Below are 26,654 nucleotides of genomic sequence, written 5' to 3'. Positions count from 1 at the left end.
ACACTGCGTGCGCGCGCACGCGTGCAGGCGGCGGCGCGCTTTACGGCGGCAGCGTGAGTGCGTGACGCTCGCCCATGGTCTCTGTTCGCACGTGGCGCCTGCGGAGGCGCTTGTGGCTGTGATCGCTGCTGCAAGAGCGGGCGCAGCCCTTTCGACTTACCGTATGAAGCGGCCGAGTGAGTGTGGTCAGGGGGCGGGCTTGGAGGGGCCTCTGTGTCTGATGGTCGACGAACCCACCAGGGCGCTCCTCTGCGGCTTGGTCTCTGGGGAATGGAGGGCTGGCGGGGAGGCCGTAGCCCTGATCCCGCCTAGAACTGGGGGTTGGAAGGCTCCACGTGAATCGCGGGCCTGTGGTGCAGAAAGAAGGCTGGCCCCCAAGGGTGAAGGTCGGGCCAGAGTCTCGTGAGGACCCAGTCAGTGTCTGAGCCAGGTTTCAGGCGCAGCGTTTTCCCTTGTGCGGCCACGTTTGATCCGGCCTTGGTGAGATCTGAGAGCCGCCTCTCAACCCCACTGTTAGCTCCTCCTTTGTGATTCGTGCTATTTGATAAGAAGTGGCTCTATTTTTGGATCTTATACGCTCCTGTGTGCTATCCCAGTATAATCTGGGAAGAGTGGGAGCGAGGAAGTTGGGCTCTACAACGGATCTGTTGAATCAGTCTTTGGGACTTGAGTGGTCCGTGTTTATTTTTACCACACACCCACAAAATTTTTTTTAATTCATTTATTTTTATTTTTGGCTGCGTTGGGTCTTCGTTGCTGCGCGCGGGCTTTCTCTAGTTGTGGCGAGTGGGGGCTACTCTTCATTGCGGTGCGGTGGCTTCTCTTGTTGCGGAGCACGGGCTCTAGGCATGCGGGCTTCAGTAGTTGTGGCTCGCGGGCTCTAGAGCGCGTGCTCAGCAGTTGTGGCGCACGGGCTTAGTTGCTCAGCGGCATGTGGGATCTTTCCGGACCAGGGCTCAAACCCGTGTCCCCTGCAATGGCAGGCGGATTCTTAACCACTGTGCCATCAGGGAACTTCCCCACAAGATCCTTAAATTAGGTTTCAGAGCCAGTTAATTACTTAACGCGAACATAGATGTGACCCTAGAGCGCAGTCATCAAAAACTAAAACTGATCATTTGTGGATAAAGTGGATTTTAAAAAACTGTAAATAGGGCTTCCCCGGTGGCTCAAGAGAAGCCACCGGAATGAGAAGCCCGCGGTCACCACAACTAGAGAAAGCCCATGCGCAGCAATGAGGACCCAACGCAGCCAAAAATAAATAAATTAAAAAGAAAACAATAAATTAACCCTTTTGTGATATGTTGCTTTGCAGAGTTAAAGAAAGCAAGTAAACGCATGACCTGCCATAAGCGGTATAAAATCCAAAAAAAGGTAAGTCTTGTTCTTGGAAGAGTTATACCAAGTATAATGCTAAACTTATTTCTGCCCCATCCCTTCTCCACAAAGAGGTCTGGATTAATATTGGTATGATTTCACCTCAAGAAATGGAGGTTGGATAGACTATGACACAAGCTCTTAAGCATCAGAAGTAATTCAGTGATAAGAGTCTAAATTTTGATCAATATGGTAACAATTGCTGCAAAAAGAATCTCCTGGTGACTTTTTCTTGCTGTTTCATACATAAGCATGTGTGTTTTCTGCATTGTTACAGTTAAAGTTCTATGTTTCTGGGTCATTTTACAGATATAAGTAAACTGCAGCCAGATTGGTTACTCACATGAATTTTGTTTAGTATTTTTGTTAACTAATAAAATTTTATTACGATAGGTTCGAGAACACCATAGAAAATTGAGGAAAGAGGCTAAAAAACGGGGTCGAAAGAAGCCTAGGAAAGACCCAGGAGTTCCAAACAGTGCTCCTTTTAAGGAGGCTCTTCTTCGGGAAGCTGAGCTAAGGAAACAGCGGGTAAAATGCATCTAAAATGTTCAACAAGTGATGTGTGGGTGTGTGTATTTTTTTCAAAGTAAAGTTACAATATCAGGTCACTTTGGCTCTCCCATTTATTTCTCTTGTGGCTTGAAAACAGCTTGAAGAACTGAAACAGCAGCAGAAACTTGACAGGCAGAAAGAACAGGACAAGAAAAGAAGACTTGAAACTGACCCTGCTGTTGAGCTATGTAACATAGAACCGGTGAAAGAGGTAATGATTACAGTCATGAAAAATGGAGAAATAGGTTACATCTACTGACCTACTAATTTTGTGTCCTTTCCCCTTGTCTTTATCACCTAGGAATTTGGGCAATGCAAAGCTAAGAAAGACAAGTCAAGCAAACAAAATCCGAAGAGGCTGTATTGTCAGGAACTTAAAAAGGTATCATAGTCTAGGTTAGTGTCTAAAAGTGGTAATGAGGTTTAAAAGACTAGAATTTTTTTTTTTCTTTCTCTCCTGACACCAACCTTGTAGAGGTAGAAGTAGAGTTCTCTTGAGCAGGAAGAATTCTTCAGCAAGTTGGCTTACTGATATGTTTAACTGAAGGAAATATTCTTATGGTTTTAATTTTTTTGCTTGGGAACAGTTCCCCATAAGCATGATTTACAGAAGTGGCATTTTGTGATAAAATAACATTATGACACAGTGGCTTTTTAAATAGAAGGAAATACTTTAGAGGAGCAGTACAAAAGTAAGAGTCTCTAAAGTACTTTGCTGAAACCTAAGTGAAGGAGGTCAAGGGGATGTCTTGGTGTAGCACTGCCATCCCCAACACCTATTTTCCTAAGGTCACTCCCTCCTGTGAATAGACCCTGACTGTGTTTCTCAGCAGCTCTTGGTAGGGCCACAAAGGTCTTTCAAACTACATAACTCAGAATGGGAAGATTATACATTTAGATAGTTGGGAATGTTTCCACTCTTGAAATCCACTTTGATCAGAGGCCACTGAACAAACTTATGTCTTATTGTCATGTAAGAAATAAACGTGTGAACATCATTCACACCAAAGTGAAGATACGAGATTCAACTCTGGGGCTTCCCTGGTGGCGCAGTGGTTAGGAATCGCCTGCCAATGCAGGGGACGCAGGTTTGAGCCCTGGTCCTGGAAGATCCCACATGCCAGGGAGCATCTAAGCCCGTGAGCCACAAATACTGAGTCCGTGTGCCACAACTACTGAAGCCCGTGCGCCTACAGCCCATGCTCCGCAACTAGAAAAGCCACCGCAGTGGGAAGCCCGTGCACTGCAATGAAGACTAGCCCCTGCTCACTGCAACTAGAGAGAGCCCACGTGCAGCAACAAAGACCCAATGCAGCCAAAAAAATAAATAAATAAATTAAAAAAAATTTTAAGCGATTCAACTCTGAGCTCACCCTGTTGCAGAGTAGACAACGCCAGTGTACTTATGTGGAGGGTGGTGCCAGAGCAAGGGATGGTGTTCTGATAGCTTCTGCTTTGACAGGTGATTGAAGCCTCAGATGTTGTGCTGGAGGTGTTGGATGCCAGAGATCCTCTTGGTTGCCGGTGTCCCCAGGTAGAAGAAGCCATTGTCAAGGGTGGACAGAAAAAGCTGGTACTTGTATTAAATAAATCAGGTAGGCGAAAACATTGCTCTTTATATTCCATATGCACTAGTGAGGTATGAGGAAAACATCTGAACAGTCTTGATTGTCTCTGAAGACTGATAAGATCCAACTCTGACCTCAACAAAACCAATGCATATGCATGAGCTCTTATTGCCAAAGACAGTGCTGGGCAGTGGGGTGGAAATTTTTTTTTTCCCCTTAATTACTATATTATACTTATTTATTCATTTATTTACTGTTATGTTGGGTCTTTGCTGTGTGTGGGCTTTCTCTAGTTGCGGCAAGCGGGGGCTGCTCTTCATTGCAGTGTGCAGGCTTCTCTTGTTGCGGAGCACGGGCTCTAGGCATGTGGGCTTCAGTAGTTGTGGCACGTGGGCTTAGTAGTTGTGGTGCACGAGCTCACTTGCTCTGTGGCACGTGGGATCTTCCCAGACCAGGGCTCAAACCCGTGTCCCCTGCATTGGCAGGCGGATTCTTAACCACTGCACCACCAGGGAGGTCCTGGAGATGTTTTCTAGAAGCGAATTAACTGGTTTGTACTGTTCTTTCGCTATTCAGTACTTAACCACCTTGTCTTATTTAAGAGTGTAAGCTTTTATGCTCAGCTTACTGTGTAGTACATTTCACGTAGGAAATGATGACAGTGCCACATTCTTCACACCTGCACAATGTCGACATGTGGCACTATTTAGATGAGACATGATTATGTATCTGGGTTTGAGCAGCAGGGACAAAAACACCCAGAAACAGAAACCTGTGAAAGTAAGGATGGGATCTAAAATTACAGTTGGGGTCAGTAAACATGGCTCCTACCTGATAGTAAATTCTGGAAACATAGCCCTAAGGTTAGTATGGTAATATTCTAGAGGTTGACTTAATCCTGAAAGGATGAGCAATGCAGAGGGGAATTAAAGAAATACAGAGGTGTACATACTGAACTCTGTTAACCAGAAGCATGGTAGGCAGCTGACCCTCTCCCCATCTTCTAGTTCAGATACTTTTGAAAAAACGGGGAAAAGGCAAACCTGAATGAAATCCATAGTTTACTAGACTTTGCAAATTTATCTCAACAAAATGACCAAATTGGAACAGTGTTTTATTCCTAATCCCTTTCAGATTTGGTACCAAAAGAGAATTTGGAGAACTGGCTAAGTTATTTGACAAAGGAATTGCCAACAGTGGTGTTCAAAGCCTCAACAAATCTGAAGGACAAAGGGAAGAGAATCAAGGTACCCTTAATTTAGTGGTGGGAAATGTGGTTCTTTCATCTTTCAGATGGGTGAAATATGATGAGTGTACAAAATCTTGATTAAAAAATGAAAACTTTTAAGATCCAACTCTGATTTCATCCAGGGATAATCTGAAAGGCAATGGAATGTGGTGATTTTAATAGATGGGCTCTGGAGCCAGATGGCTTGGGTTTTGTCTGGTGGATTGTCAGAAGTAGTTAAACTAATTATTTAGAATTTTAACTTGTGAAGGTAAAGAAGAAAGCTGCTCCATTCAAAAGTGAAGTCTGTGTTGGAAAAGAAGGCCTTTGGAAGCTTCTTGGAGGTTTTCAGGAGACTTATGGCAAAGCCATTCACGTTGGGGTAATTGGTGAGTTTCAGTTCAACATATTTTATGTCTTATCTCAGTAAGTGCAACTCGGCACTATAGGTAATGTTAGCTTCTAAGAATTCTGGTTTATTTGAATTAATAATCTTTTCCTGCTTTTTCATTACCTGTGCAAGAAATGAAGATGCTAAGAGTAGTTTTAGTGTTGAAGTGAAGACGCTCAGATCCAACTCTGATCTTGCTCTAAACAGGCAAGCATAAAACAAGGGAGTGGAGATTTTATAATTACCAGCACATAATGCCTTTTGTATCTGTGGATTTCCCATTTGTAGGTTTCCCAAATGTGGGGAAAAGCAGCATCATCAATAGCTTAAAACAAGAACGGATATGCAATGTTGGTGTATCCATGGGACTTACAAGGTAAATTGAGTTCCATAATTGCAATATTTCATTATAGGTAAGTATGATTTTGTTTATTTTAAGGGCGACAGTTTTCTGTTTCTATTTACTCAACTTTCTATTTAGTGAAAGGAACAGGGTTAAGCCAGTGTTAGGCTTGGGAAGAATTGATTAGAATAGCTGCCCACAATCTAGTCTGAAAGACGAGCAAATAGATTCATAGAAGGAAAAGCTGCCTTAGAGGAAGTGATGTTTGAACCTGAACTTGAAATGAATAGAAGTCTGCCAGGTAGAAGAGGGGGGAGATACTACAGAGGAAACAGCATGTGTTTAGGTCAGTATGTATGTAAGCTATAACACGTAGTGTTTTGTCTTTAGAAGAGGAGGGTGTGCTGTTATGGTTTTAGATAAACATGAAGCAAATGATGATAAAATGGATCTGACAGACTGTGCTGAGTTTGTTCAATCCAACCCTGAGCTTCGTTGTGTCTCTTGGCCTTTAGGAAAACCAGTGCCTGTCAGTTACCATCTTTCTTGTTTCAGGTACATGCAGGTTGTCCCCTTGGACAAACAAATCACAATCATAGATTGTCCAAGTTTCATCGTGTCTCCACTTAACTCTGCTATTGCACTCGCTCTGAGAAGTCCAGCAAGTATTGAGGTAGTAAAACCAATGGAGGCTGCTAGTGCCATCCTGTCCCATGCTGATGCTCGACAGGTAAAAAGAATCCCGTTCCCTTGAGCTCCATCTTGTCTTTCATTATAAGCATTTTTTTTAACATCTGTACTATATCAGATAGATGACAGTTTGTTTTTCTTTTTTTAATAAGGTAGTACTGAAATTTACTGTCCCAGACTTTAAGAATTCTCTGGAATTTTTTACTTCATTTGCTCAGAGAAGAGGACTGCACCAAAAAGGTGGAAGCCCAAATGTAGAAGGTGCTGCAAAACTGCTGTGGTCTGAGTGGACAGGGTAAGGCTTCTTTCTGTTGGCTTTTTGATGACCACATAGAATAAAGGAACTGATTTTTGACACACTTTATTTTTAATACCAGTGCCTCCTTAGGTTACTTTTGCCATCCCCCTACATCCTGGACTCCTCCACATTTTAATGAGAGCATTGTGACAGACATGAAACAGGGCGTTAACCTGGAAGAACTGGAAAAGAACAATGCACACAGCATACAAGGTAAGCACGGCTTGTGTTTAACTACTGTCTTCATAAGCTGACAGGCCAATAAAGGTCTCATCTGTTTACACGGGCTGTTTACCTTTCCTAGCCATCAGGGGCCCTCGTTTAGCCAGTAGCATCCTTTTCCAGTCATCGGGTCTGACAAATGCAGTGATAGAGGAAAAGGACATACCTGAAGAATTGCCGAAACAGAAAGAACGGAAGCAGGAGGAGCGGGGGGACTATGAAGATGTCAACACTGACCAGGAATGTGTTGACGAAGAAGGTGATGTAAGTATGTTGTGCGTGAGTTGTTTAAGCTGAAGTAAGTTTTCTAGCATTACAATGTACAACAGAGGGGAAGGGGCTGAAGGAAGAAATAGAAATTAAGTATTTCATGACTTTAAAAAGCCTCGTACAATTTAGAAGTTTAAGGCTTGCAATCATTAGTCTTGATTTTGTGCATCCATTAATGTGTACCTCCAGAGGCGTTTTCTGGGTATGTAATTAAATTGGATTAATGAGCACACAAGGGCTTACTAACACTGTTTCTCTGTCCCACAGGAAAAGAGCTCAGACATGTTCCCTGAAGAAGAGGCCTGCGAGGCACTGCCTGAGGACTCTCAATCAGGTGAGTTGGGTGGAGGGATCTTCTAACAAAGCAGTACAGTAGCTTTTATTTTTGCTTTTAAACACCTCCTTTTTCTTTCCAATACAGATAAGCAGTCTGCACCATCTTTCATCTTGGATAAAATGACTGAAGAGGAAGATGATGCTTATGATTTCAGTACAGATTATGTATAATAGAACTTTGTCCTTATATAATGGTGTTTTGTTGTTGGTTTTTAACATTGTGAGCAGACTGCTAAGCTGTTCTCTGCGTGTGATGTACCAGTTTGTTACAGTATGACATAAGCTGTGTAAATTTTGTGAATGTGTATATAATGATATATTCATTTTAAAGAATCAGGCAACTTAGAAAGTGTCTAAATTCTATAAAAAGATATCTCTTAAACAGTGAGTGGATAGAAGTTAAAACATACCTTATTGAAACATGTAGTTTTACTTTATTTACAGATTCGGCCACAGGTCACAGAATTAAAACCAAGCAGCAGTGTTGAACTAGCTGTACCAGCCGTATCTAAGTACATTCACCTCTGGTCGTTCAGCACCGTCAGTAAGCAAACTCTTGGTAAGGCAGATGGAGGCATATTTATAGTCTGTCTGGGAAGCTGACTGCCAGATGGGGCAGTTTGTCCTCTTTACCCAGCTGAAATGTCCCTTGTCCCTTTGTTGCTGCAAACAGGCATTGAAGCCTAGCAAGTGTTACTTCCCACACATACTGTCTTCCAGGATTTCCTGAGAAATGCTTATAGCATATTTATTTACTTTATATTTGAGATCTCCACATGTCTTCGGATTAGGCTGAATTTGCCTGTTGGGTCTGGAATATACCATTTTTCCCAGACATCAGTATATGAAGCAGTTCTTCCCCATGGCTTAAAGTGCCCATTCCAGTGGAGTAGCTTGGCAGCCTTAACAAACTGGGGTGAATATCGTTTTCCAGCACTGGAACCTTACATTTAGGAAAAAAGAGCCAAATGACTATACTAATCAGACACAAGACTGCAGGAAACTTAAGGGAAACAATATATTCCATCCCTGAGGGTGGTCCTTTAGACACTTTATTAGCTTAGGCCCTTGGTTAATTATCTACTTACCAAGGTGGCGAACATTCCACATAGGGTCGATGGTGGAGTGCTGTCGATAAAATACGATCAGCAGAGGTGGTGTTGTGATGCTGCCAGCCAGTGTTCTACTGTACAGCCCTTCTCTTGGTGGGACAGATAACAAATGAAAGCTGTTAGTAAAGAATCCTAATTCCTGTTAGTGAAGACCACCAGGGTTGAAATAACAAAAGAGTGTTCACAGCTAGGCCAGTTACATACTTACTCTACATTGAGTTTCATCCATTTTTCCAGCTGGCTAGTTATATTCTGTCTTTTCCATTCTGTCAAGTTTGCAACAAAAACTCCAGGGTTAAATGAGCAGGTGCTGGCTTTCATGGAAAGCTTACGAATTCTTTCCTTTTTATAGTCAAGATATCCAATGTAATTGTACTAAAAACACAATTGGGATATATAGTATGTTTAATGCTTCAAACTAATTTGATAACTGTTCTGCTTACTTATGACTTCTCAGATTATTAAAAAAGGGCTCTACATAAAGCAAATAAAAGTGACACTTGGGATTGCAAGCTAGACAACAGGAACCTAAACATTAAGCCAGATGTTCAAGGAGAATTAGGTTGTCTAATCCGTGAACCAATCTAGGAAAGCAGCCTTGAGTTTTGGGATGAAATAATTGGTGAGTAAAATGTAGTTAAAGATTTAGAATTCCCTGATTTTGCTGCCTCTCCCCATTGACGTGAATTATAGGGAGTGGAATGTCTATTTACGCGGTCTAGTAAGTAATTTACCTGGTTCCCTGCTCCACGGATGACTACTTTAGTAGAGGATGAATCACAATCTTCTGAAAATGCAGCTGCATGTCCTGGCTTCAATGGTGTATTGTACAGGGCAAGAATATCACCTGAAACAGATAAGGGTAAGATTTACACTGGAAGTTGCCCCAAGATTCCCTATTCCTCCCACTTAGGATGGCCTTTTATAGGATATCATAAATAAGACAACCACTATCGCCCACACTGGACAGAGAGCAGCACTGATGGTGACATTCTTTAGTACCTTGTACAATTACATCATCGTCCATATATATGGCCTTCTTTGCGCTGGGGACCAGTATTGGCAAGTAGAACCTTGCAAAGGTTAACTGGAAAAGGAAAGAGGCATTGGCACAAGATTTGTCAGTGGCTGTGCTTTTGTTTATTAGAAACTCCCAGAATGCTCTCGGTATCCATGCAGGAGAAGACAGCCAAAAGTCTCTGAACTTCCAGGTTTGGTCCCCAGGGAAGTACTAGTACTGTACCCACAGTTACCCAGGTATTCCAATCGTTTCATAATACTACCAAGTACAAACAAGGATGCATGGAACTCACTGGTTTCATGGAATCCCCCTGGTCAGGATCCTCCTTTACTTTCCCTTCCAAAAGTTTAGTGTCAAAATTCACAATTTTGTACCTGATGCTTTTCAGGGTACTGCTGCTGAGCCAGGACCTGATGAAAATAAACCACTAAATATCAGTTTTAAGTAATCATGTCCCAAACCACAGCCATATCTCTGCTTTCCAATAAGACCATAATGCAAGAGAAATCCTGAGGACAAAATAGGTGTCTTCAAGCCCCTTCACCTCTGAGCTTTGGTTTCCTCATCTGCAGTGAATTTACCCACTAAAGACCCTTCCTGAACCAAGATTCCATGGTGATAGTGCACCCAAAGGCTCATACTTTTGATCACTCTTCTGACACTAAAACTGCTGTAAAAAAAATTCATTATGGAATTGAGAAGATCCTTTCACCACATGGATCATTTAACATTTGTCCCTCCAAATACATCAGTGAAGAAAATGAGTCAAAGTGTGATGGTAGTGAAAGCTAAGTTATCAACAAAGCTGGTAAATCAGTCTGTTAATCTACACACTCATTATTCACTGTGTTGGCTGAGTGATTTCTACCTGAGTCTAAGGTACTGCCTGTAAGAAAAGTCAGTATTCCCTAAAGAGGTGTTGCACATTTTTCCTAGGCCCATTTCTCATCAGCGTTTTGTGGATATAATGTTATTTCTGTAGTCTATTTTAATGCAATATTTCTTTCTACATTGTTTTAGATGATTTCTTGAGTTTTTAAAATATGGAAAAATAATTCGTAACAACTGATGAACAACCATGGAGAAAGGCACAAGAACAGATATGTTTTAGAACTTTGACCACTATTAACCTGTTAGATAAAATGTTTCTTGGAATAAACTTTGTAAATCTTAATTCAAAGCATCTTTCAAAACACAGTTAAGACATCCATCAGATTGAGTTTCTATTAATCACAAGTTACAATAGTAAGGATCATTTGCTGAGCGATTATTATGTCGTAGGTGTTTTCATATATTTTTTCATTTACTTGACACAACAATCCTCTAATCTGGATATTTGTACCCCGTACTTACAGATGAGTAAATGGGTTCCAAAGAGTTAGGTAATGTTCCCCACTATGGGCTAAAATTTGGATCAGTGTCTATGCTCACTTCACCATACTACCTTGCCATTGCTCCCATGTCCCTTCCCACTCTAGACCAGAACTACTCAAGAGCATGTTCTTGAAATAAGGAACTTGTAAGAGAATGTAAATCAACACCTTACTTCCTTCATTGAGAAAGTCTTATTACCAAAAAAAAATCCACTTAACTATGCATAGTAACGCAGTTGATTTACATCTTGGCACAGTTTTTTTACATGTTTTTGCTATCATGGAGACATGTTTATGGTACAATCACATGGAAGAACAATGCAGTTTACATGTGGTATAATTATATAGGAAAAATGTAAACATTGAAAAACATATTACTGGATTGGCAGCTGGCCTGCTCTTAGAGCATCCCTTAGAAGCAGAATCATCAGGGAAGCCGAGCTCACCGGAGATGGTCTCCTGTACCGTTGAGTGTAACAATGTAGAAAATCACACTGGAGCGAGTGTTGTGCTGAATACTGTTTATGGCTGCAATGGCGCCCCCAAGCCTATCTTCAGATGCAGCAATGACCACAGGAATCTCCTCTTGTCTCCCATCTACCGCATGCTGGGGAGCATTTGGGACAAAGTCTACAGGCTGAAGCCCCACAATTCCTGAATCTGCAAAGAACACACACAGAGAAGGTACTGTGATACAAACACAATCTCAAGAGCCTTTGATACAGAGCCCAAGACATGAAAAGAGGTAAGCTGAGAATTATGATACTTACACCTCATTCTGCCTCATTGTAATGTGAAGCATATAGCCCAGAAATTGTGTTTTTCCTGTATGTAACCAGGCCTTTGGAAAAGCATTTTTAAAAAAACAGGCAGACAATTCTGATACATTACTGGTAGGAATATAACAATCTTTTTAGACTGTATTTGGGCAATTTGTATCAAGAGCCTTAAACAGGTACATGGCCTTTGACCCAATAATTCCCCTTGTGTCTCTTAAGGACATCTGAGAGGTAACCAAAAGTCACAATTTTATTTACAATTGTGAAAAACCTAAAAACAGACTAAAAAACAGTTGTTTTTCAAACTGTGAATTGTATCCCACAAGTAGGCATGAAATCAATATAAGTGGATCGCAATCAGAACATGAGTAAGAAAACAGTTCCTGAATTGGAATAGAACAGTGACTTAGAAAATATCAGGATGCATCACATACAGCAAATGCAAGTATTGTTTTGTAAACCTTGCTTTTTATAATAAGTTTGTTCATTTACTCATTCATCATGCATTGAACACTGAATGCCTACTATGTGCCAAGCAATATCTAGGCACCAGGGTTACAGCCATGAATAAGATGGTCAAATCTTTACCATTGTGTAGGGCAGATAGACAATAAATACATGTATGTGTCTGCTGTATGTAACACATTCATTATTGTGGGGTTGCCATAAAAAAAATCTGAAAGTCATTGTACCAAAAGACTTTTTCCTATGGCAAAAAGTAAACTATGTGACATTAAATTTACATATGAAGAGTTTTGTCATGGTGACATACTTAGGATATAATTATGTGAAAAACCATGTCATGTGTAGTTTATATATAGTATAATCTCAACTGTATAGAAAAAAATACAGAGAAAAAAAACCTGGAAGGTACTAACACAAAATTTTAATTATCTCTAGGCAGTGAAATCATTTATTAAATGAATATTTAGAAGCACCTCCTATGTACCAGCCACAACTGTCCTCATGGAGCTTGAATGCTATTTTCTTTTTTACATATGTTCCCACCAGAAGCATGCATTACTTTATGCAAATATGTATGTATATATAAAAACACACACACATATATACACTATTATAAAAACATGCTATCAGAGCACTCAGTGAAAGTTAAGGAAAAGCTATTAGTCTTTTCTTGCTCTGGTGAAGTACAGTGGGTGACAATCCAAAAATGATTTTTGACAAACACTCTGAAGCCTCAAACATCCCTCAATACCAAGGCAAAGCAGTATAAACAACTAATCTAAAATAACTGGCAGCGGAATTATACAATAGTGGTCTTTTAAATCAGGTGACAAGGCTTTGTGGTTTTGTTTTACTACTAAAGACCTGCTGATATGGTTTCATGTGTTAAAGCAGAGTAACAGGTAAAGGAAAGTAACCAGACCGACACTCTAGTGAACAGAGGAGGCATCAAACACGAGCAACACTCACCTGTCCCCACATTCTGAAGCCCTGCCCTACTGAAATGTCTGTAGATAACAGCCCACAGTGGCTTTCTCCAAGGCCTCTGATTTGGTAAAAAGGAATCTTCTGTGAGATCAAACCCTCAGCAAACAACTGCCCGGCAAGGAGAAGGGGACAGGCTGCAAGAGCACAATGAGTGCCACCTGCCTTTCTGAAAGTCTTTAGTACTTCTATAAGGCCAAGAAGAAAGCCACCTTTTCCTTGAATCTAGTGATGTAACTCAGAATGTGGGACACAGGGAATTCCAGGTCCTCAACACATGCCAAGGCATTAGTCAGGGTTCCCATACCTGAAACCTCGTTCCTCAGCAAACTGCTCAGGCCGAGGAAGTTATGGTGTAGAACCAGTAAGAAGAGAGCAACAGCCAGGACCAGGATGATAATGTTTACTGAAACAGAGGAGAATGCCCATGTTACATCTCTTCACCTTTTGACCTGGTATAAAACAATAGAACTGTAGAAAGGACATACCTTTACGGAACGACATCTTTTTCTTCTGTCTTATATAAATATTAGTTATTAACCCTACAAAACAAAAACAAGCCCCCAAAGTCAGTAGGTACATTAGAATGTCCATCAAAATGCCTACACGCTTTTTTTTTTTTTTTCTGGTTGCGTGCGGGCTTTCTCTAGCTGTGGTGAGCCGGGCTACTCTTCGTTGCGCTGCGCAGGCTTCTCATTGCAGTGGCTTGTCTTGTTGCAGAGCATGGGCTCTAGGCACGCGGGCTTTAGAGTGCAGGCTCAGTAGTTTCGGTGCACAGGCTTAGTTGCTCTGCAGCATGGGGATTCTTCCTGGACCAGGGCTCGAACTGGGTCCCCTGAATTGGCAGGCGATTCTTAACCACTGTGCCACCAGAGTAGTCCCACCTACACACTTTTATTCAGGTAGAAACAAGAAATGCATACGGTATTTTCTGCAAGAAACTCGTTTTGAATTAACAGTTTCCAAGGACCCAATTTGGGATCTGAATTTTTTATGGTAGTCATAATAATAAAATACGTCCAGTAACTTATAGCCTTGTATACCATATGCCACTAGATGAAAAGCAAAAGAAATTCTACCAGGAGGAATACCTGGAGTCTAACCACTATGGAAATGTTTTCTGAATGAATTTCTACTTAAAATTCCTAATTAGACATGGACTTCAGTTGTCTATGATCCAGTAAACCAAGGTCAGCCTCGTTGGTACAAACATCCCTGTTCCAAGATGTATTCCATTCATCTTTAACTGGAATTAAAGAAAAGAGAAAAAAGAACAGTTCCCAAATTCATTTAAAACTATAGCAGAGGGACTTCCCTGGTGGCGCAGTGGTTAAGAATCTGCCTGCCAATGCAGTGGACACAGGTTTGAGCCCTGGTCCAGGAAGATCCCACATGCCGCTGAGCAACTAAGCCTGTGCGCCGCAACTACTGAGCCTGCGCGCTAGAGCCAGCGAGCCACAACTACTGAAGACCGCACACCTAGAGCCCGTGCTCCGCGACAAGAGAAGCCACCGCAATGAGAAGTCCGCACACCGCAACAAAGAGTAACCCCCACTCGCGGCAACTAGAGAAAGACCGCGCGCAGCAACAAAGACCGAACGTAGCCAAAAATAAATAAACTTATAAAAAAGAAAAAAAAACCTATAGCAGGGAAACAGAATTACAAAAATTCACAAAATCCAATCTTGCTATCAAAAGTTTAGAGCTCTAGTCTCAAAAATTAAAAATCTGCCAAAAGAAAAAATTAGCTTTTTCTGGGGGCTTCCTCTCTGTTGGTTAACTACCCATCTCTTATGAAAGTGGTGTCTAATACTGTCACTCCGCCGGTGGTTTGTGCTCCCCAGCTCATCTGAAGCCTTCACTTTTTCAAAACAAATAATTCAATGGAAACAAGACTGTAAGTGGGGCTAAATTAAACTATTAGGTTTCTACAACAATCTCTGGGTAATGTTTCATTAAAAACATTTTATACAACCTGGATATTGTGATCCTACATTTGAGAACTTTACCCTTTTCTACTTCATCTTCCCCCATGGGAGTACCTAACACTTACATAAAGGCTATTAATTTTACAAAGTACTTTCAAATATAGCATATTTCTAAAATCAAAGTTAGTTTGAATTAATTTCATCTTAAATGAAGTGCGTGCCTATCAGGCAGTTGATTTCTCAAGGCCTTTGAAAAGAAGAGAAATATATTGAAGTGCTGTTTAAAAAACTGGGATCACAGGCCAGATTACAAATTTGGGAGAACATAATTCAGACTCCCAAAGAACAATCTAAAATAAACATACATTCTTTCTCGCTCACTCTCATTTCTTTCTAGAACAGTATATGTAAAGTATATTATACCAACAAGTTTACTCTCTAAAGACTACAAATCGTTATATACCCTGAGCCATGTGTCTCTATCTCCTCTTGAGGACTGAGCCTTACCTATAGAAGGTGGCAGACTGGGGGCTGCTCAGACAGAGTTCTAACATCTGCCTGCTTGGAGCCAACTTCCACCAAGACTGGAGAAAACTATCTCACTTTAATAAATCTCATTTAGTTAATGGTATAAGGGCCAATGGTTTAGCTCAACAATGTCCACTAACAATTACTTACAGGTGGTATGTTAATTGGGAGGCACAAGTATTTGTGCTATTGTAGCTACCTAGACAGAAGAAAAACACAATCCCAGCAGCTATTAAGTAGATTCACATGGCAGAAACCACCTACTCCTAAAACTCTTCCACAGTTATCTACATGCAAAATGCCGATTATTATGGAGTGTGTCTGATCCATATTTCCTTTCCTGGTGCAATTCCTGGTAATGGAATTCACTGATCTGGTTAGAAAGAATTCTCAAAACAAAACTGTATGTACATCCCAGATGTGCAATATTGGCTATATTTTTGCAAGAGTACACAACTGTGTACAATTTGATCAGTAATATTCAATTGTTCACTATGAAAAGTAGCATTTTGTCTATAAATTACAAGACCTTCACATTCCCAAATCATTCACAATACACACACATAGCAGGCATTCCCAGAAATATGGGTGAAGAAACCTTACGGGGCAAGAACACTTTATGTTTTTAACTTGCTAGCTACCTGCAATAGTACCCACATCTCAGTAGCCTTTTCTGCTTTTCTTTCTACTGCTATATATTCCCAAGGAAGGCCATTCCACTCATGCTCTGCAACCTATCCTATAATTGTTTCCTTGGTGCAGCATCAGCAAACTCTTTCCCTCTCTGCTGGATCACACACTTAGCAGCATTATCATGCTCTGGTATCTTCCAGTTAATTAAAAAATAAAAATAAAAAAGACACCACTTCCCATATCCCAGCAGACCCACAGACCCATTTCTCTGTTCACTCTCACTCTAAAAGCTTGAAAGGATTTGAAGTTCCCAGCTCCACTTTCTCTCCTCTTGTCCTCTATCCTACTTCAACCAGACTTCTGGCCCTACTTCTCCATTCAAAGTGGCTTTGTCGAGGTCACAAAAGACCAAGGTCATCTTTCTGTCCTCTTACCCATCCCCTCAGAGGCCATCAAGAAAGTTCACCGCTCCCCCTCTTCAATTATGAAATTATCTCATTTATTTGATTTCTTTGTGTCTTCCCTGCTCTAAGAAAACAGTGACCCCAGTGAAAAGTGTTTATTCGTGTATCCTTGCCATCTAAAACCATGTCTGGTAAATGGTAATAGGTATGTGATATTTGTTGAATGGTCTTGTTAATCCAGGAGCAAGGCTGGTTCTCAGCTCTGAAAGGGAACACGATCTTTGATAATAATCATGAAAACAAATTCAAACACAAGGAAAGACATGGATTCCAATGGAGATGTCTCTGAAATTGAACCTGACACGCAATCTCCTTTTCCCATGATTATCTTTATAGCTCAAATACCATAAAGGCTCTGCAGCAACTGCCACCCTGTGAAGTGCATTTAAAGAGGGATAACACAGAGGGATACATCTATTTCTGCATACGAGGGAAAGTCTGTTTAGTCTCTGCCAGACTGAAAGGTGGAAAAGGCACTAAGGATATACATCCACTTTCTCTACCTCTTCTCTGCCTAGCTCCTACTTGGCTTTCAGGAGTCTGGGGAGCCTCCCCCAAACCTCACATTCAGCTGCATCTCCCCTGAGCTCTCACATCTCCCAGGCTTCGCTACCCCAGAGTAAATCCGGCTTATATTCGTGGGGTTACGTGGCTGTCTCCTTTGACACACTCTGGGCTCTAGGAAGGCAAGGACCTGGTGTTGGTCACGGCCATGTCCTTGGCCCAATTCATGGCACAAAAAAAGCTGCCGGGAATGTTTGCTTACTGCATGAGGTCGGCAGCCGCACACCGCCTGCCCTGGAGTGCCTAGAATCCCACCGCCTGTGACCCTGAGGCGCAACACAGCACAGAGGCCAGACAGCCAGTTGGGACCCACAGGCTCAGGTTTCCCAGAACAGTTTCTCTCCGGAACGTGAGCCTTCCACCTTGCTCAGAGTAACGGGGCAGGGCCTAAGCTTCTGAGATAGACGCCGGCCTCGAGAGGCAGTGCGAAACCTTTGCCGGCCTCTTTCGGGAGGCCTGAGTCTGTGAGGACGCCAGTGAAGCCGCCAAGCAGCCTGGAGGGACAAACTGGAGACTCCCCGGGTGGGAACTCTCTCCAACTCGTGCGAAGGGGCGGGCCAGGACCCGTCCTTCTCCGAGGGCATTCCCTTTCTCTGGATGATGCGTTCTGGGGTACTCCCCTCTAAATTATGGGGGTCAATAACGTTTAGGGGTGTTTCGCAATGGGTGACGCTCCAGGGGTTCCCCCCACCCCGCGGCCCCGAGGCCAGCCGTTTCCCTCGGACGCTCCCCACGGCCTCCCTTACCTGCAGCCCGAGGAGGAGGGGCCGCTGCCCACGCCCCGGCCCGCCCCGCCAGCTCAGCGTCCCCACCGCAGGCCCCAGGGCCCAGCCCGCTGCCGGGCCGCCCGCGTCCCCTACACTCCGGACCGAGCCCGCCTGCCCGCTAGCTCCGCGGCCGCCGCGCAGTCCCGCAGCCCCCCGCCGTTAGCCGCTCGGTCCGCAAGACCGTCGCGCAGAGCAGGCGCCGCCGGGCAGCCCCACCGCTGGGGTCCTCGCCGAGAAATATCCGTCGCCATGGAGACGGGGCGCGCGCAGGCCGCCGTTAAGCCGCGAAAGCACAGCCAAGTACAGTTTGGGGGACCTGGACCGCGGCCCTCGGCACCCAACAGCACTGACGGCGAACCCTTCACGGGCGCGTGATGCCTCGGCTCGGCCGCCACCGTCAGCATCTCGGCCTTTGCAGAGAGGGCGCCGGCCTACAGCCAGCTCCAAAAGCGCGGGTCGCCTAGCGAGGGCACGGGGAGGGGCCTCGGGCCGACCGGGTTTGTGGGAGACATCCGCTTCCGGGGCCGCGGCCATCGCGACCCTCGGCTCGACAGGACAGTAGAGCTGTACGCAGGAGCTGACCCCGGCCCCTACTGTCCCTGAGTCCCGGCCGCCTTCGCTCCGCCGCCCGCTTCCTGAGCCAGTCATGTTGGAGTATCTGAGTTCCCTGCCCACGCAAATGGTGAGGGCGCTGCCCGCCTCGGCCCCAAGATTCCTACACGCCGCTCGCGAGCCTGGCAGCTCCGCAACCCTTGTCCGAGACCCACCCGGTGCAGCGCGGTTCCTACCCCGATGGCTACTTTCTTCCCCGAAATGAATCTCCTGGGTCCCCTTCTCTCTTCCCCCGCGAGGATACCCCAGCCCGGGTTCCGTGAGTTTGCTTTAATTCCCCCGGGAAACCCAAAATGTCATTCCTTGCTTAAGTTCTTGGGGAAGTCCCATATATTGGGATCGCCCTGTGCCAAAGCTGTGAGGCCAGGGCAGGAATGTACCTCTCCGGTGGTGGAACCAATTTCTGCTTTGCTCTCCTTCACCTCTAGGATTACAAGGGCCAGAAGCTAGCTGAACAGATGTTTCAGGGAATTATTCTTTTCTCTGCAGTAAGTATTGGTTTTGCATAGTCGTCTCTCCCCACCCCCACCCCAGCTTGACTGTATTTAATATACTTTCTTTGTTTCTAGATAGTTGGATTTATCTACGGGTACGTGGCTGAACAGTTCGGGTGGACTGTCTATATAGTTATGGCGGGATTTGCTTTTTCGTGTTTGGTAAGAAATTTGTGGGTGCTTGGATGTTGGTGGCAACTTAGGTTTTCTGAATTGGGTTGTTTTGGTTGGCCCTAGTAGTGAGAACTGGCACCATCGTTTACCTCATCCTTCCCTTGCTATCACTGGAAAAGTAAATGCCAAATAGCATCAGATAAGGTTAAGGTACATAAAGCTCATTTCTTTTGGCAGGCGATCCAAGCAGTAATCTTAAAGTCAAACTAGACCTTAAGACCTTACGGTCTTCATATTGCTCCCTCCTCACCTTTCTTTTAGCTCTTAAAGCCATGTGTAAACAATGAGGCTTGTTCTCACAGTATCTTGTCTGGGTGGTGGCACATAGTTTTCATAGGAATGTCAGTTTCATTTTTTTTTACCTTTAGCATAGGAGTCATTTGGGAACCAGGCATTATCCATAATGCTCTTTTAAACTTTTAATGGCCATAAATGATGTGTTTTCTCTGTTCTGACCCAGCTGACACTTCCTCCGTGGCCCATTTATCGCCGGCACCCCCTCAAGTGGTTACCTGTTCAAGACTCAGGCACAGAAGACAAGAAACCAGGGGAAAGAAAAATTAAGAGGCATGCTAAAAATAATTGATTGCGGTTTTCATGATTGAGCTTTACTACTGCACCTGCTTTTGTTTCGTGTGACATGAGCTAAATTGTTTTCATATCCAAAACATGAGCTAAAAACACCTATGCTCAGCTGTGTACAGATTTTGTTCTCTCTATATTTCACTTTTCTGTTGGGTTTTGACTTATAAATATTTTAGACCTTCTCTTCACAATCTCTCTGAAATGGAGAACAGAAAACACAAGTATGCAAAGTTTCTTTCAGGTTTACAAAATAATGAAGAATAAAAGCCTCATAAATGACAGTACAATTTAACTATCAAAGTTTTATAATTCATTATGAGTCATCAGGCTGTTTTAATGTTTTCAAATAAAACTCACAGTGCAACTCAATGTCTAAAGAGTCTTTTGTTTATTGTTCTGCAAGCATGACTACTAGTAAAAGCCAAAGTTAGAAGTTTGTGGTTCGGAAAGTGTAAGAACCATTTCTCTTTTCTGAAGCTACAAGTTCCTAACATACTTTTTTTTTTCTTTAACAACAGCAAAAGCACCTATAAAAAAACTTTTGCTTTATACATTTAACATCTTATTCAATGCATGATTCATACGTGATATCTTACAGCTATGAAATTTACCACAAATGTAAATTTGTGGTAAAATAGTATCTTGGTACCACTAAAATAAGGCTATTGCCAAGCAGAAAACATTTAATCCAGGCTTTACCTAAGGTGGTTCAAAGTGGAAACCCATAAAACTGTAAATTCCTTTAAAATTTTCCAGAGGGCCGAAGAGAAAAATGTTCTAAAGGCCTTGTGGGAGGGATGGGAGTAGAAGGATTATTACAGGTAATATTCTGTTTCTCAATACCAGGATATAGGACTTCCAAACTGTGAGTTTAAAAAAAAGGGAGCAAAGACCTTAATATAGCAAAAGTCAGGAAAGGATTCTAAAAAAGGGGAAGAAAAATAAAAGATGGCAGAAAGAAGAACAAGCATATCAATAAGTATAATAAATGTGATTATAAAGTTAAGAGCTCCCAATAGGGTTAAAAATCATGTCACCTCATGTTCTCAAAATGACACCCCAATGGGCTTCCCTGGTGGCGCAGTCGTTGAGAGTCCGCCTGCCGATGCAGGGGACATGGGTTCGTGCCCCGGTCTGGGAAGATCCCACATGCCGCGGAGCGGCTGGGCCCATGAGACACGGCCGCTGAGCCTGCGCGTCCAGAGCCTGTGCTCCGCAACGGGAGAGGCCACAACAGTGAGAAGCCCGCGTACCGCAAAAAAAAAAAAAAAAAAAAAAAAAAAAAAATATATATATATATATATATATATATATATATATACACACAGAATGTTAATAAAAAAGGTATGGAGGAGATTTTTTTTATTTTAAGAAAATAATATGTATAACTTTATACCAATAAGTTAGAAAACTTTAGTAGAACTGATGACTTTGCAGAAAGATGTGGATTTATAAAACATGGAAGAAATGGTAAATAGCTCAGGAAGGCCAATGGTTTGCCAAAAATTTGTCCTCAGCTGAGCACTAGGACTAGATGTTTTTAGAGTTAAGTTGTTAAAAACCCTTCAAAATAAAGAAATTTCAGAAATTAGGCCATGAACCTGGGCCTAGCACCTGGCACATAGTAAAAACTAAATAAAAGTCTTTTATGTGGACTAGACAGGGAACATTTTATTATTTTATGTGTGTGTATAATTTTCATAAAAGGTAAGACATATTTTTAATTGTAAAAAATGAAAACATTTCTGGAGTCATTCATGTTTAGAGTCCCTCAAATGCAGAAGTTAAAATTTACTAATCAAAACTTTTATTTTTTAAAAACTATTTGCTAGATGGGTATTGCCCCTTATTAAACAACTAATAAAATATGTGATATACAATTCTACATTTAAAACATGGGAAGACAATATCTTGATGTATAAGAAGACAAATTTCAGGAGACAAATATGTCCAACATAACTAAAAGGATCTGGACTTTACTTAAAACCTGCTGAATTAGAAAAGGAATTAGTGTTTAATGAATGTTTTTGCTGATGGAAAAATAAATCTTAAAAAGAAAAAAAAAATCCAGTATGTAAAAACATATTGATTTACTAGCCCAAAATAACTCCTAGTTTCATTTCTTGTATACCCTGAATGAGGTCCATATTAAATGGAAATAAAATGTTAAACATCTATCAATATGCAAAAAAAGGAATTCAATGCTCAAGTACTATATATAATGCCATATCTTTAAATCTACTCCCAGAATTATAAAAAAAATAATTTATCAACTTCTACTTAAGGTTATTAACAGTAAAAAGTAGTGTCACTGGATATATGTCATTTATTTCTCCTATTGCTTTCGTCACTCTAGTATAATATAAAACTTCCAATCCAGTATGTTATATCCCTGTATTCAAGCTAATTAAGTACCTTAAAAAAAATAGTTCTAGATATCAAGCTGGTTTAAGGCTCAGTAAACAGTAACCAAATAAACGTCGTACAACAGATTTTCCCTCATAAAGAATAAGATAGCCACAGGTTTTTTTCTTTTGTAATAAGCTTGCTTCATATTACTCTGTCCAAATTTTTTCTAGTAAAAAAAGGCCCAACAAAATATAAGGATGGTGAATGGACTCCAGTCATTATTATAGGTTTGTTTGTTTTTGTTTAAGCCAAAAACGTTTGAAAATAGTTTCATTCTGGCAGCAGATTAGGTAAATTCTCAAAATTTTACATTATCTTCAAAAAATTTTAACTGGTGAGCTTTCACATTGTAAGTCACATACTTTTCACCCATGTGCTCCCGCAAACGTACCTATTTGGGAAACATTAAAAAAAAAAAAAATCAGTATATAGTAGAAAAAAATATTTCTGTAACCTTAAAAGGGCTATTCTAAGCATGATACCAAGAGCAGAAACCTTATGGGAGAATACTAATAGTTCTGTTTACATAAAAATTTTAAATGTCAAGATACCAAAAAATAGTCATAAGAAATTAAAGAGCAAACAATAAACTAAGGAAAATATTTGCTACATGCCAAAGAATTAATACCATTAATGTATAAAGAGCTCTTAAAATCAATAAAACACAGCAATATTAGACTATTAGATTGTAAAGTAACTATACTCTAATAAAAAGTAATTAAAAAAAAAAGCCACCAAACACCTGTTATCCTTATCAGAAACCTAGACATTCCATTTCATATCACACACATGAAATGGAGAAAATAATTGAAGGGGAAAAAAACAATATTAGAATTGATAAAGCAAAATCAATCCCATTGATAACTCAGTAAAGGCATTTAAAAAATAATACAACCAATTAACATAAAATTCAAACTGACTAGTAATAAAAAAAAAACGGACTATTTGATACTCAAAGTATGTCTGTTGAAAGAAATGCCTGAAATTGAAATAACATTTAATAATATGTTAAACAGATGTCATGCACTTCCTGATACAATGAACTGAGAAGGACACAACATCACCTTTGTGGTATTCCTACCAAAAATGCATAATCTGGATCTATTCATGAGGAAACATCAAACACACCCAATCTGAGGGGCATTTTATAAAACATATGGCCTATACTCTTCAAAAACGTCAAGGTCATGAAAAACAGACTCAGTAACTGTTCCAGATTAAAGGAGACATAACAACTAAATCTAAAATGTAATCCTGGGGCTTCCCTGGTGGCACAGTGGTTAAGAATCCGCTTGCCAATACAGGGGACACAGGTTCGAGCCCTGGTCCGGGAAGATCCCACATGCCGTAGAGCAACTAAGCCCATGTGCCACAGCTACTGAACCTGCACTCTAGAGCGTGTGAGCCACAACTACTGAAGACTGTGCACCTAGAGCCCGTGCTCCGCAACAAGAGAAGCCACCACAATGAGAAGCCCACGCACCACAACGAAGAATAGCCCCCGCTCACTGCAGCTAGAGAAAGCCCGCGCACAGCAATGAAGACCCCATGCAGCCAAAAATAAATAAATAAAATAAATAAATTTTAAAATAATAATAAAATAAAAACAAAATGTAATCCTAATTGGTTCCACATCCAGCATGACGGTGTGAGAAGCTCTGCAGACCCCTCTTCAGTGAAACTGGTGAAAATATTTTAAAAACCAACCATTTAAAGTCTCTGGAAATGGTCATAAGGGCATACAGCAAATAGGGACCCTTTTTTTTTTAGTGAAACTGGTGAAAATATTTTAAAAACCAACCATTTAAAGTCTCTGGAAATGGTCATAAGGGCATACAGCAAATAGGGACCCTTTTTTTTTTTTTCAAGAAAATCTACTAAAACTCAGTTAAAAACAGTAAAGCTACTAAGAACAATGAGGGTCAGTGAACTGAATTAAAATGAAACGTCTCCTTCCCCACTCCAGCTCAGTGAGACAAAAACTTCACTACACTGGTGAAGTCAAGAAACTTCTTTCCCCCTAACTCCTAGTTGGAAGGCAATCTTCCTGGGAGGGGCAGGACATCAGCATATTTCATCCTGCCCCCAATACCTGATGGTGACAGTAAGCTTTGGGAGAGTGCAGCCAAGAGGTGGGAGCTTCTTTTTTATGCCCAGCTCAGACATGTAGGATAGAGGCTCTATCTTGGGTACAGGGCCACTGAAAATACGATGACCCCAATCACCTTTGCCCCAGACCATAAAGTGAAGTTTCCATGCTGGGTGAAGCATGCCAAGAAGACCAGATGCTACCGCCTCTCACCCCCTCTGAGCTTCCAAAGTGGGGGTATCACTCAGAGAGACAAGCAAGCTACTGTTCCCACTGCCAGCTCCGGAGCTGTGCTCTCAGATTTTGCCTGGGGGTAGAAGCAAGACATAAAATAAGCACCAAGTCTTTAATGAACTGACTTCATTTGGAACAGAGTGTGGAGAATTCAAGCCTAAGGGTGCTCTCAAAAACTGGAGGTAGTGGTGAAAGGCAACTGGGAGGAGATTAGTACTAGGTACATTGGATATAGGCTAAACTGTATGCCAGCTACTTTAAAAGAACCAAGAAGCTGGAGGGGCCCTGGGTTCAGAAAAAAATCTCAAACACTAAGTTTGGGAACTACCTCTTCAAAGGAGCTCAGCTTTGATTGGATCTGCCTATGGAGCAATGTAGCCCCAGGGCATTACTGAGAACAATAAAAGCGATCAGCTGGCAACCAAAAAACATCTGGGTGAAGTCTGGGAAAGGGAGCATCAAGAGAGCTCTGCCAGGGACTTCCTTGATGGTCCGATGGGTAAGACTCCATGCTCCCAAGGCAGGGGGTCTGGGTTTGATCCCCGGGGTCGGGAACTAGATCCCGCACGCGTGCCGCAACTAAGAATTCGCATGCCGCAACTAAGAAGTCCACATGCCGCAACTAAAAGATTCCGCATGCTGCAACTAAGACCCAGTGCAGCCAAAATAAATAACTAAATAAATAAAGAGCGCTCTGCCAAACCCACTGTCATTCCAAGGTAGCTGTGAACATACCCAAGGCTGTACCCTAGGGGCAACATCAGAGGCTTTACATTGTGGGGACTAGGGTAAGGGGTTCATAGACTTTACTAATATAATCCAGCCAATCACTAAACCAATAAACAAGCAAATAACAATAACAACCCCCCACCACTGGAGGCCAATACTCAGACTTGTAACCATTTATTATCTAAAATGTCTAGTTTCCAACAAAAAGTTATGAGACATGCAAAGAAATAGAATAGTATGACACATACATTAGAATAAAAGCAGGCAAGATAAACTGCCTGTGAGAGCAACCAGATGTTGGATTTAACAGACAAAAACATCAAAGTAGGGATTATGAGCATGTTCACAGAACTAAAGGAAATCATGATTACAGAAGTAAAGAAAGGTATGATGACAATGACACATCAAACAGAGAATACTGACAAGAGAAAGAAGGCATTTAAAAAACCAAATGGAAATTCTGGAGTTGAAAAGTGCAATAACAAATGAAAAAATTCACCTGGGAGGCTAAACAGTATATTTGAACCGGCAGAGAGAATAAGTGAGTTTGGAGATAGATCAACAGAGATTATGCAATCCAAAGAACAGAGAGAAAAGAAAATGAAGAAAAATGAACAGTTTCAGAGAAATGTAAGACACCATTAAGCATAACAGCACATGTATAATGGGAGTACCAGAAGAAGAGGAGAGAGAAAAGGAGCAGAAAAAATATTTGAAGAATATTGGCTGAAAATTTCCCAAATTTTTAAAAAAACAATCTACACATCCAGGAATCTCAATGAACTCTAAGCAGGATCATCTCAAAGAGATCCACACCTGGACACATTAAAGTAAAATTCCTGATGCTGTAATGTATACAGAAGTCAAAATGTAAGGTTGTACACATGCAACTTAATGTTATAAACCAATGTTATCTCAATAAGAAAATATAAATTTAAAAAAATAATAAAAAGCAATATTACAACAACAAAGTAAAAGTGCTGAAAGCCAAAGGCAAGGAGAAAATCTTGAAAGCAGCAAGAGAAAAATGACTCAGTACTTACAAGAGAACCCCAATAACATTAACAGCTGACTTATCATAAACAATGAAGGCCAGAAGGCAGTGGGATAACATATTCAAAGAACTCAAAGAAAAAAACTGTCAACTAAGAATCGCATATCCAGTAAGGCTATCTTTCAAAAATGAAGGCAAGGGGCTTCCCTGGTGGCGCAGTGGTTGAGAGTCCACCTGCCGATGCAGGGCACACAGGTTTGTGCCCTGGTCCGGGAAGATCCCCCATGCTGTGGAGAGGCTGGGCCCGTGAGCCATGGCCGCTGAGCCTGCGCGTCCGACGCCTGTGCTCCGCAACTGGAGAGGCCACAGCAGTGAGAGGCCCGCGTACCGCAAAGAAAAAAAAAAAAAAAATGAAGGCAAAATAAAGATATTCCCAGA

General features: G+C 41.7%; 4 protein-coding genes and 3 non-coding genes across 18 annotated transcripts in view; 5 read left to right on the top strand and 2 right to left on the bottom strand.

The window, feature by feature from the left end:
- Nucleotides 1–38: 38 nt before the first annotated feature.
- Nucleotides 39–10,585, top strand: GNL3 (G protein nucleolar 3). 3 transcript variants are annotated; one of them, XM_032647790.1, is made up of 15 exons: nucleotides 39–176; nucleotides 1,316–1,374; nucleotides 1,771–1,908; nucleotides 2,030–2,143; nucleotides 2,234–2,314; nucleotides 3,395–3,527; nucleotides 4,635–4,747; nucleotides 5,000–5,117; nucleotides 5,408–5,495; nucleotides 6,018–6,192; nucleotides 6,305–6,447; nucleotides 6,530–6,663; nucleotides 6,755–6,936; nucleotides 7,210–7,276; nucleotides 7,364–10,585. In XM_032647790.1, exons 1-15 carry the CDS (start codon nucleotides 164–166, stop codon nucleotides 7,447–7,449), a joined length of 1,644 nt encoding a protein of 547 aa, XP_032503681.1. In that variant the 5' UTR covers nucleotides 39–163; the 3' UTR covers nucleotides 7,450–10,585. The 3 variants fall into 3 exon arrangements, 2 of the variants coding, with proteins under 2 accessions (XP_032503681.1, XP_032503682.1); XM_032647791.1 differs by lacking the exon at nucleotides 39–176 and adding an exon at nucleotides 394–480; XR_004352079.1 differs by having other exon boundaries at nucleotides 60–176; nucleotides 2,030–2,328.
- LOC116762974 lies at nucleotides 3,569–3,646 on the top strand. Its single transcript, XR_004352398.1, has one exon. It is a non-coding gene; the product is annotated as a small nucleolar RNA SNORD19 (small nucleolar RNA).
- Nucleotides 4,792–4,873, top strand: LOC116762979. Its single transcript, XR_004352401.1, has one exon. It is a non-coding gene; the product is annotated as a small nucleolar RNA SNORD19B (small nucleolar RNA).
- Nucleotides 5,885–5,961, top strand: LOC116762975. Its single transcript, XR_004352399.1, has one exon. It is a non-coding gene; the product is annotated as a small nucleolar RNA SNORD69 (small nucleolar RNA).
- GLT8D1 (glycosyltransferase 8 domain containing 1) lies at nucleotides 7,690–19,627 on the bottom strand. Of its 5 annotated transcripts, none has more exons than XM_032647796.1 (10): nucleotides 17,876–18,008; nucleotides 13,501–13,554; nucleotides 13,320–13,418; nucleotides 11,231–11,444; nucleotides 9,704–9,821; nucleotides 9,393–9,477; nucleotides 9,125–9,237; nucleotides 8,599–8,765; nucleotides 8,367–8,506; nucleotides 7,690–8,221 (listed from the first exon to the last, which is right to left on the bottom strand). In XM_032647796.1, exons 2-10 carry the CDS (start codon nucleotides 13,514–13,516, stop codon nucleotides 8,031–8,033), a joined length of 1,143 nt encoding a protein of 380 aa, XP_032503687.1. In that variant the 5' UTR covers nucleotides 13,517–13,554; nucleotides 17,876–18,008; the 3' UTR covers nucleotides 7,690–8,030. The 5 variants fall into 5 exon arrangements, with proteins under 5 accessions (XP_032503687.1, XP_032503686.1, XP_032503685.1 ...); XM_032647795.1 differs by lacking the exon at nucleotides 17,876–18,008 and adding an exon at nucleotides 19,539–19,627 and having other exon boundaries at nucleotides 7,691–8,221; nucleotides 8,367–8,479; XM_032647794.1 differs by lacking the exon at nucleotides 17,876–18,008 and adding an exon at nucleotides 18,255–18,358 and having other exon boundaries at nucleotides 7,691–8,221; nucleotides 8,367–8,479.
- SPCS1 (signal peptidase complex subunit 1) lies at nucleotides 17,950–20,130 on the top strand. Its single transcript, XM_032647799.1, has 4 exons — nucleotides 17,950–18,578; nucleotides 18,937–18,996; nucleotides 19,078–19,164; nucleotides 19,637–20,130. Exons 1-4 carry the CDS (start codon nucleotides 18,543–18,545, stop codon nucleotides 19,760–19,762), a joined length of 309 nt encoding a protein of 102 aa, XP_032503690.1. The 5' UTR covers nucleotides 17,950–18,542; the 3' UTR covers nucleotides 19,763–20,130.
- Nucleotides 20,131–21,096: 966 nt separating this feature from the next.
- NEK4 (NIMA related kinase 4) overlaps nucleotides 21,097–26,654 on the bottom strand; it is a 42,834-nt gene continuing 37,276 nt past the window's right edge. For all 6 annotated transcript variants that reach the window (XM_032649783.1, XM_032649786.1, XM_032649780.1 and 3 more), the window contains one exon: nucleotides 21,097–22,561. In XM_032649783.1, the coding sequence (XP_032505674.1) occupies nucleotides 22,469–22,561 (93 nt within the window). In that variant the 3' untranslated portion in view covers nucleotides 21,097–22,468. The remainder of the gene's footprint in view (nucleotides 22,562–26,654) is intronic.

The sequence above is a fragment of the Phocoena sinus genome, chromosome 11 (genome assembly GCF_008692025.1).
Source record: "Phocoena sinus isolate mPhoSin1 chromosome 11, mPhoSin1.pri, whole genome shotgun sequence".
In the NCBI taxonomy this organism is placed as follows: domain Eukaryota; kingdom Metazoa; phylum Chordata; class Mammalia; order Artiodactyla; family Phocoenidae; genus Phocoena; species Phocoena sinus.
This window is presented reverse-complemented; position numbering and strand designations above follow the sequence as displayed.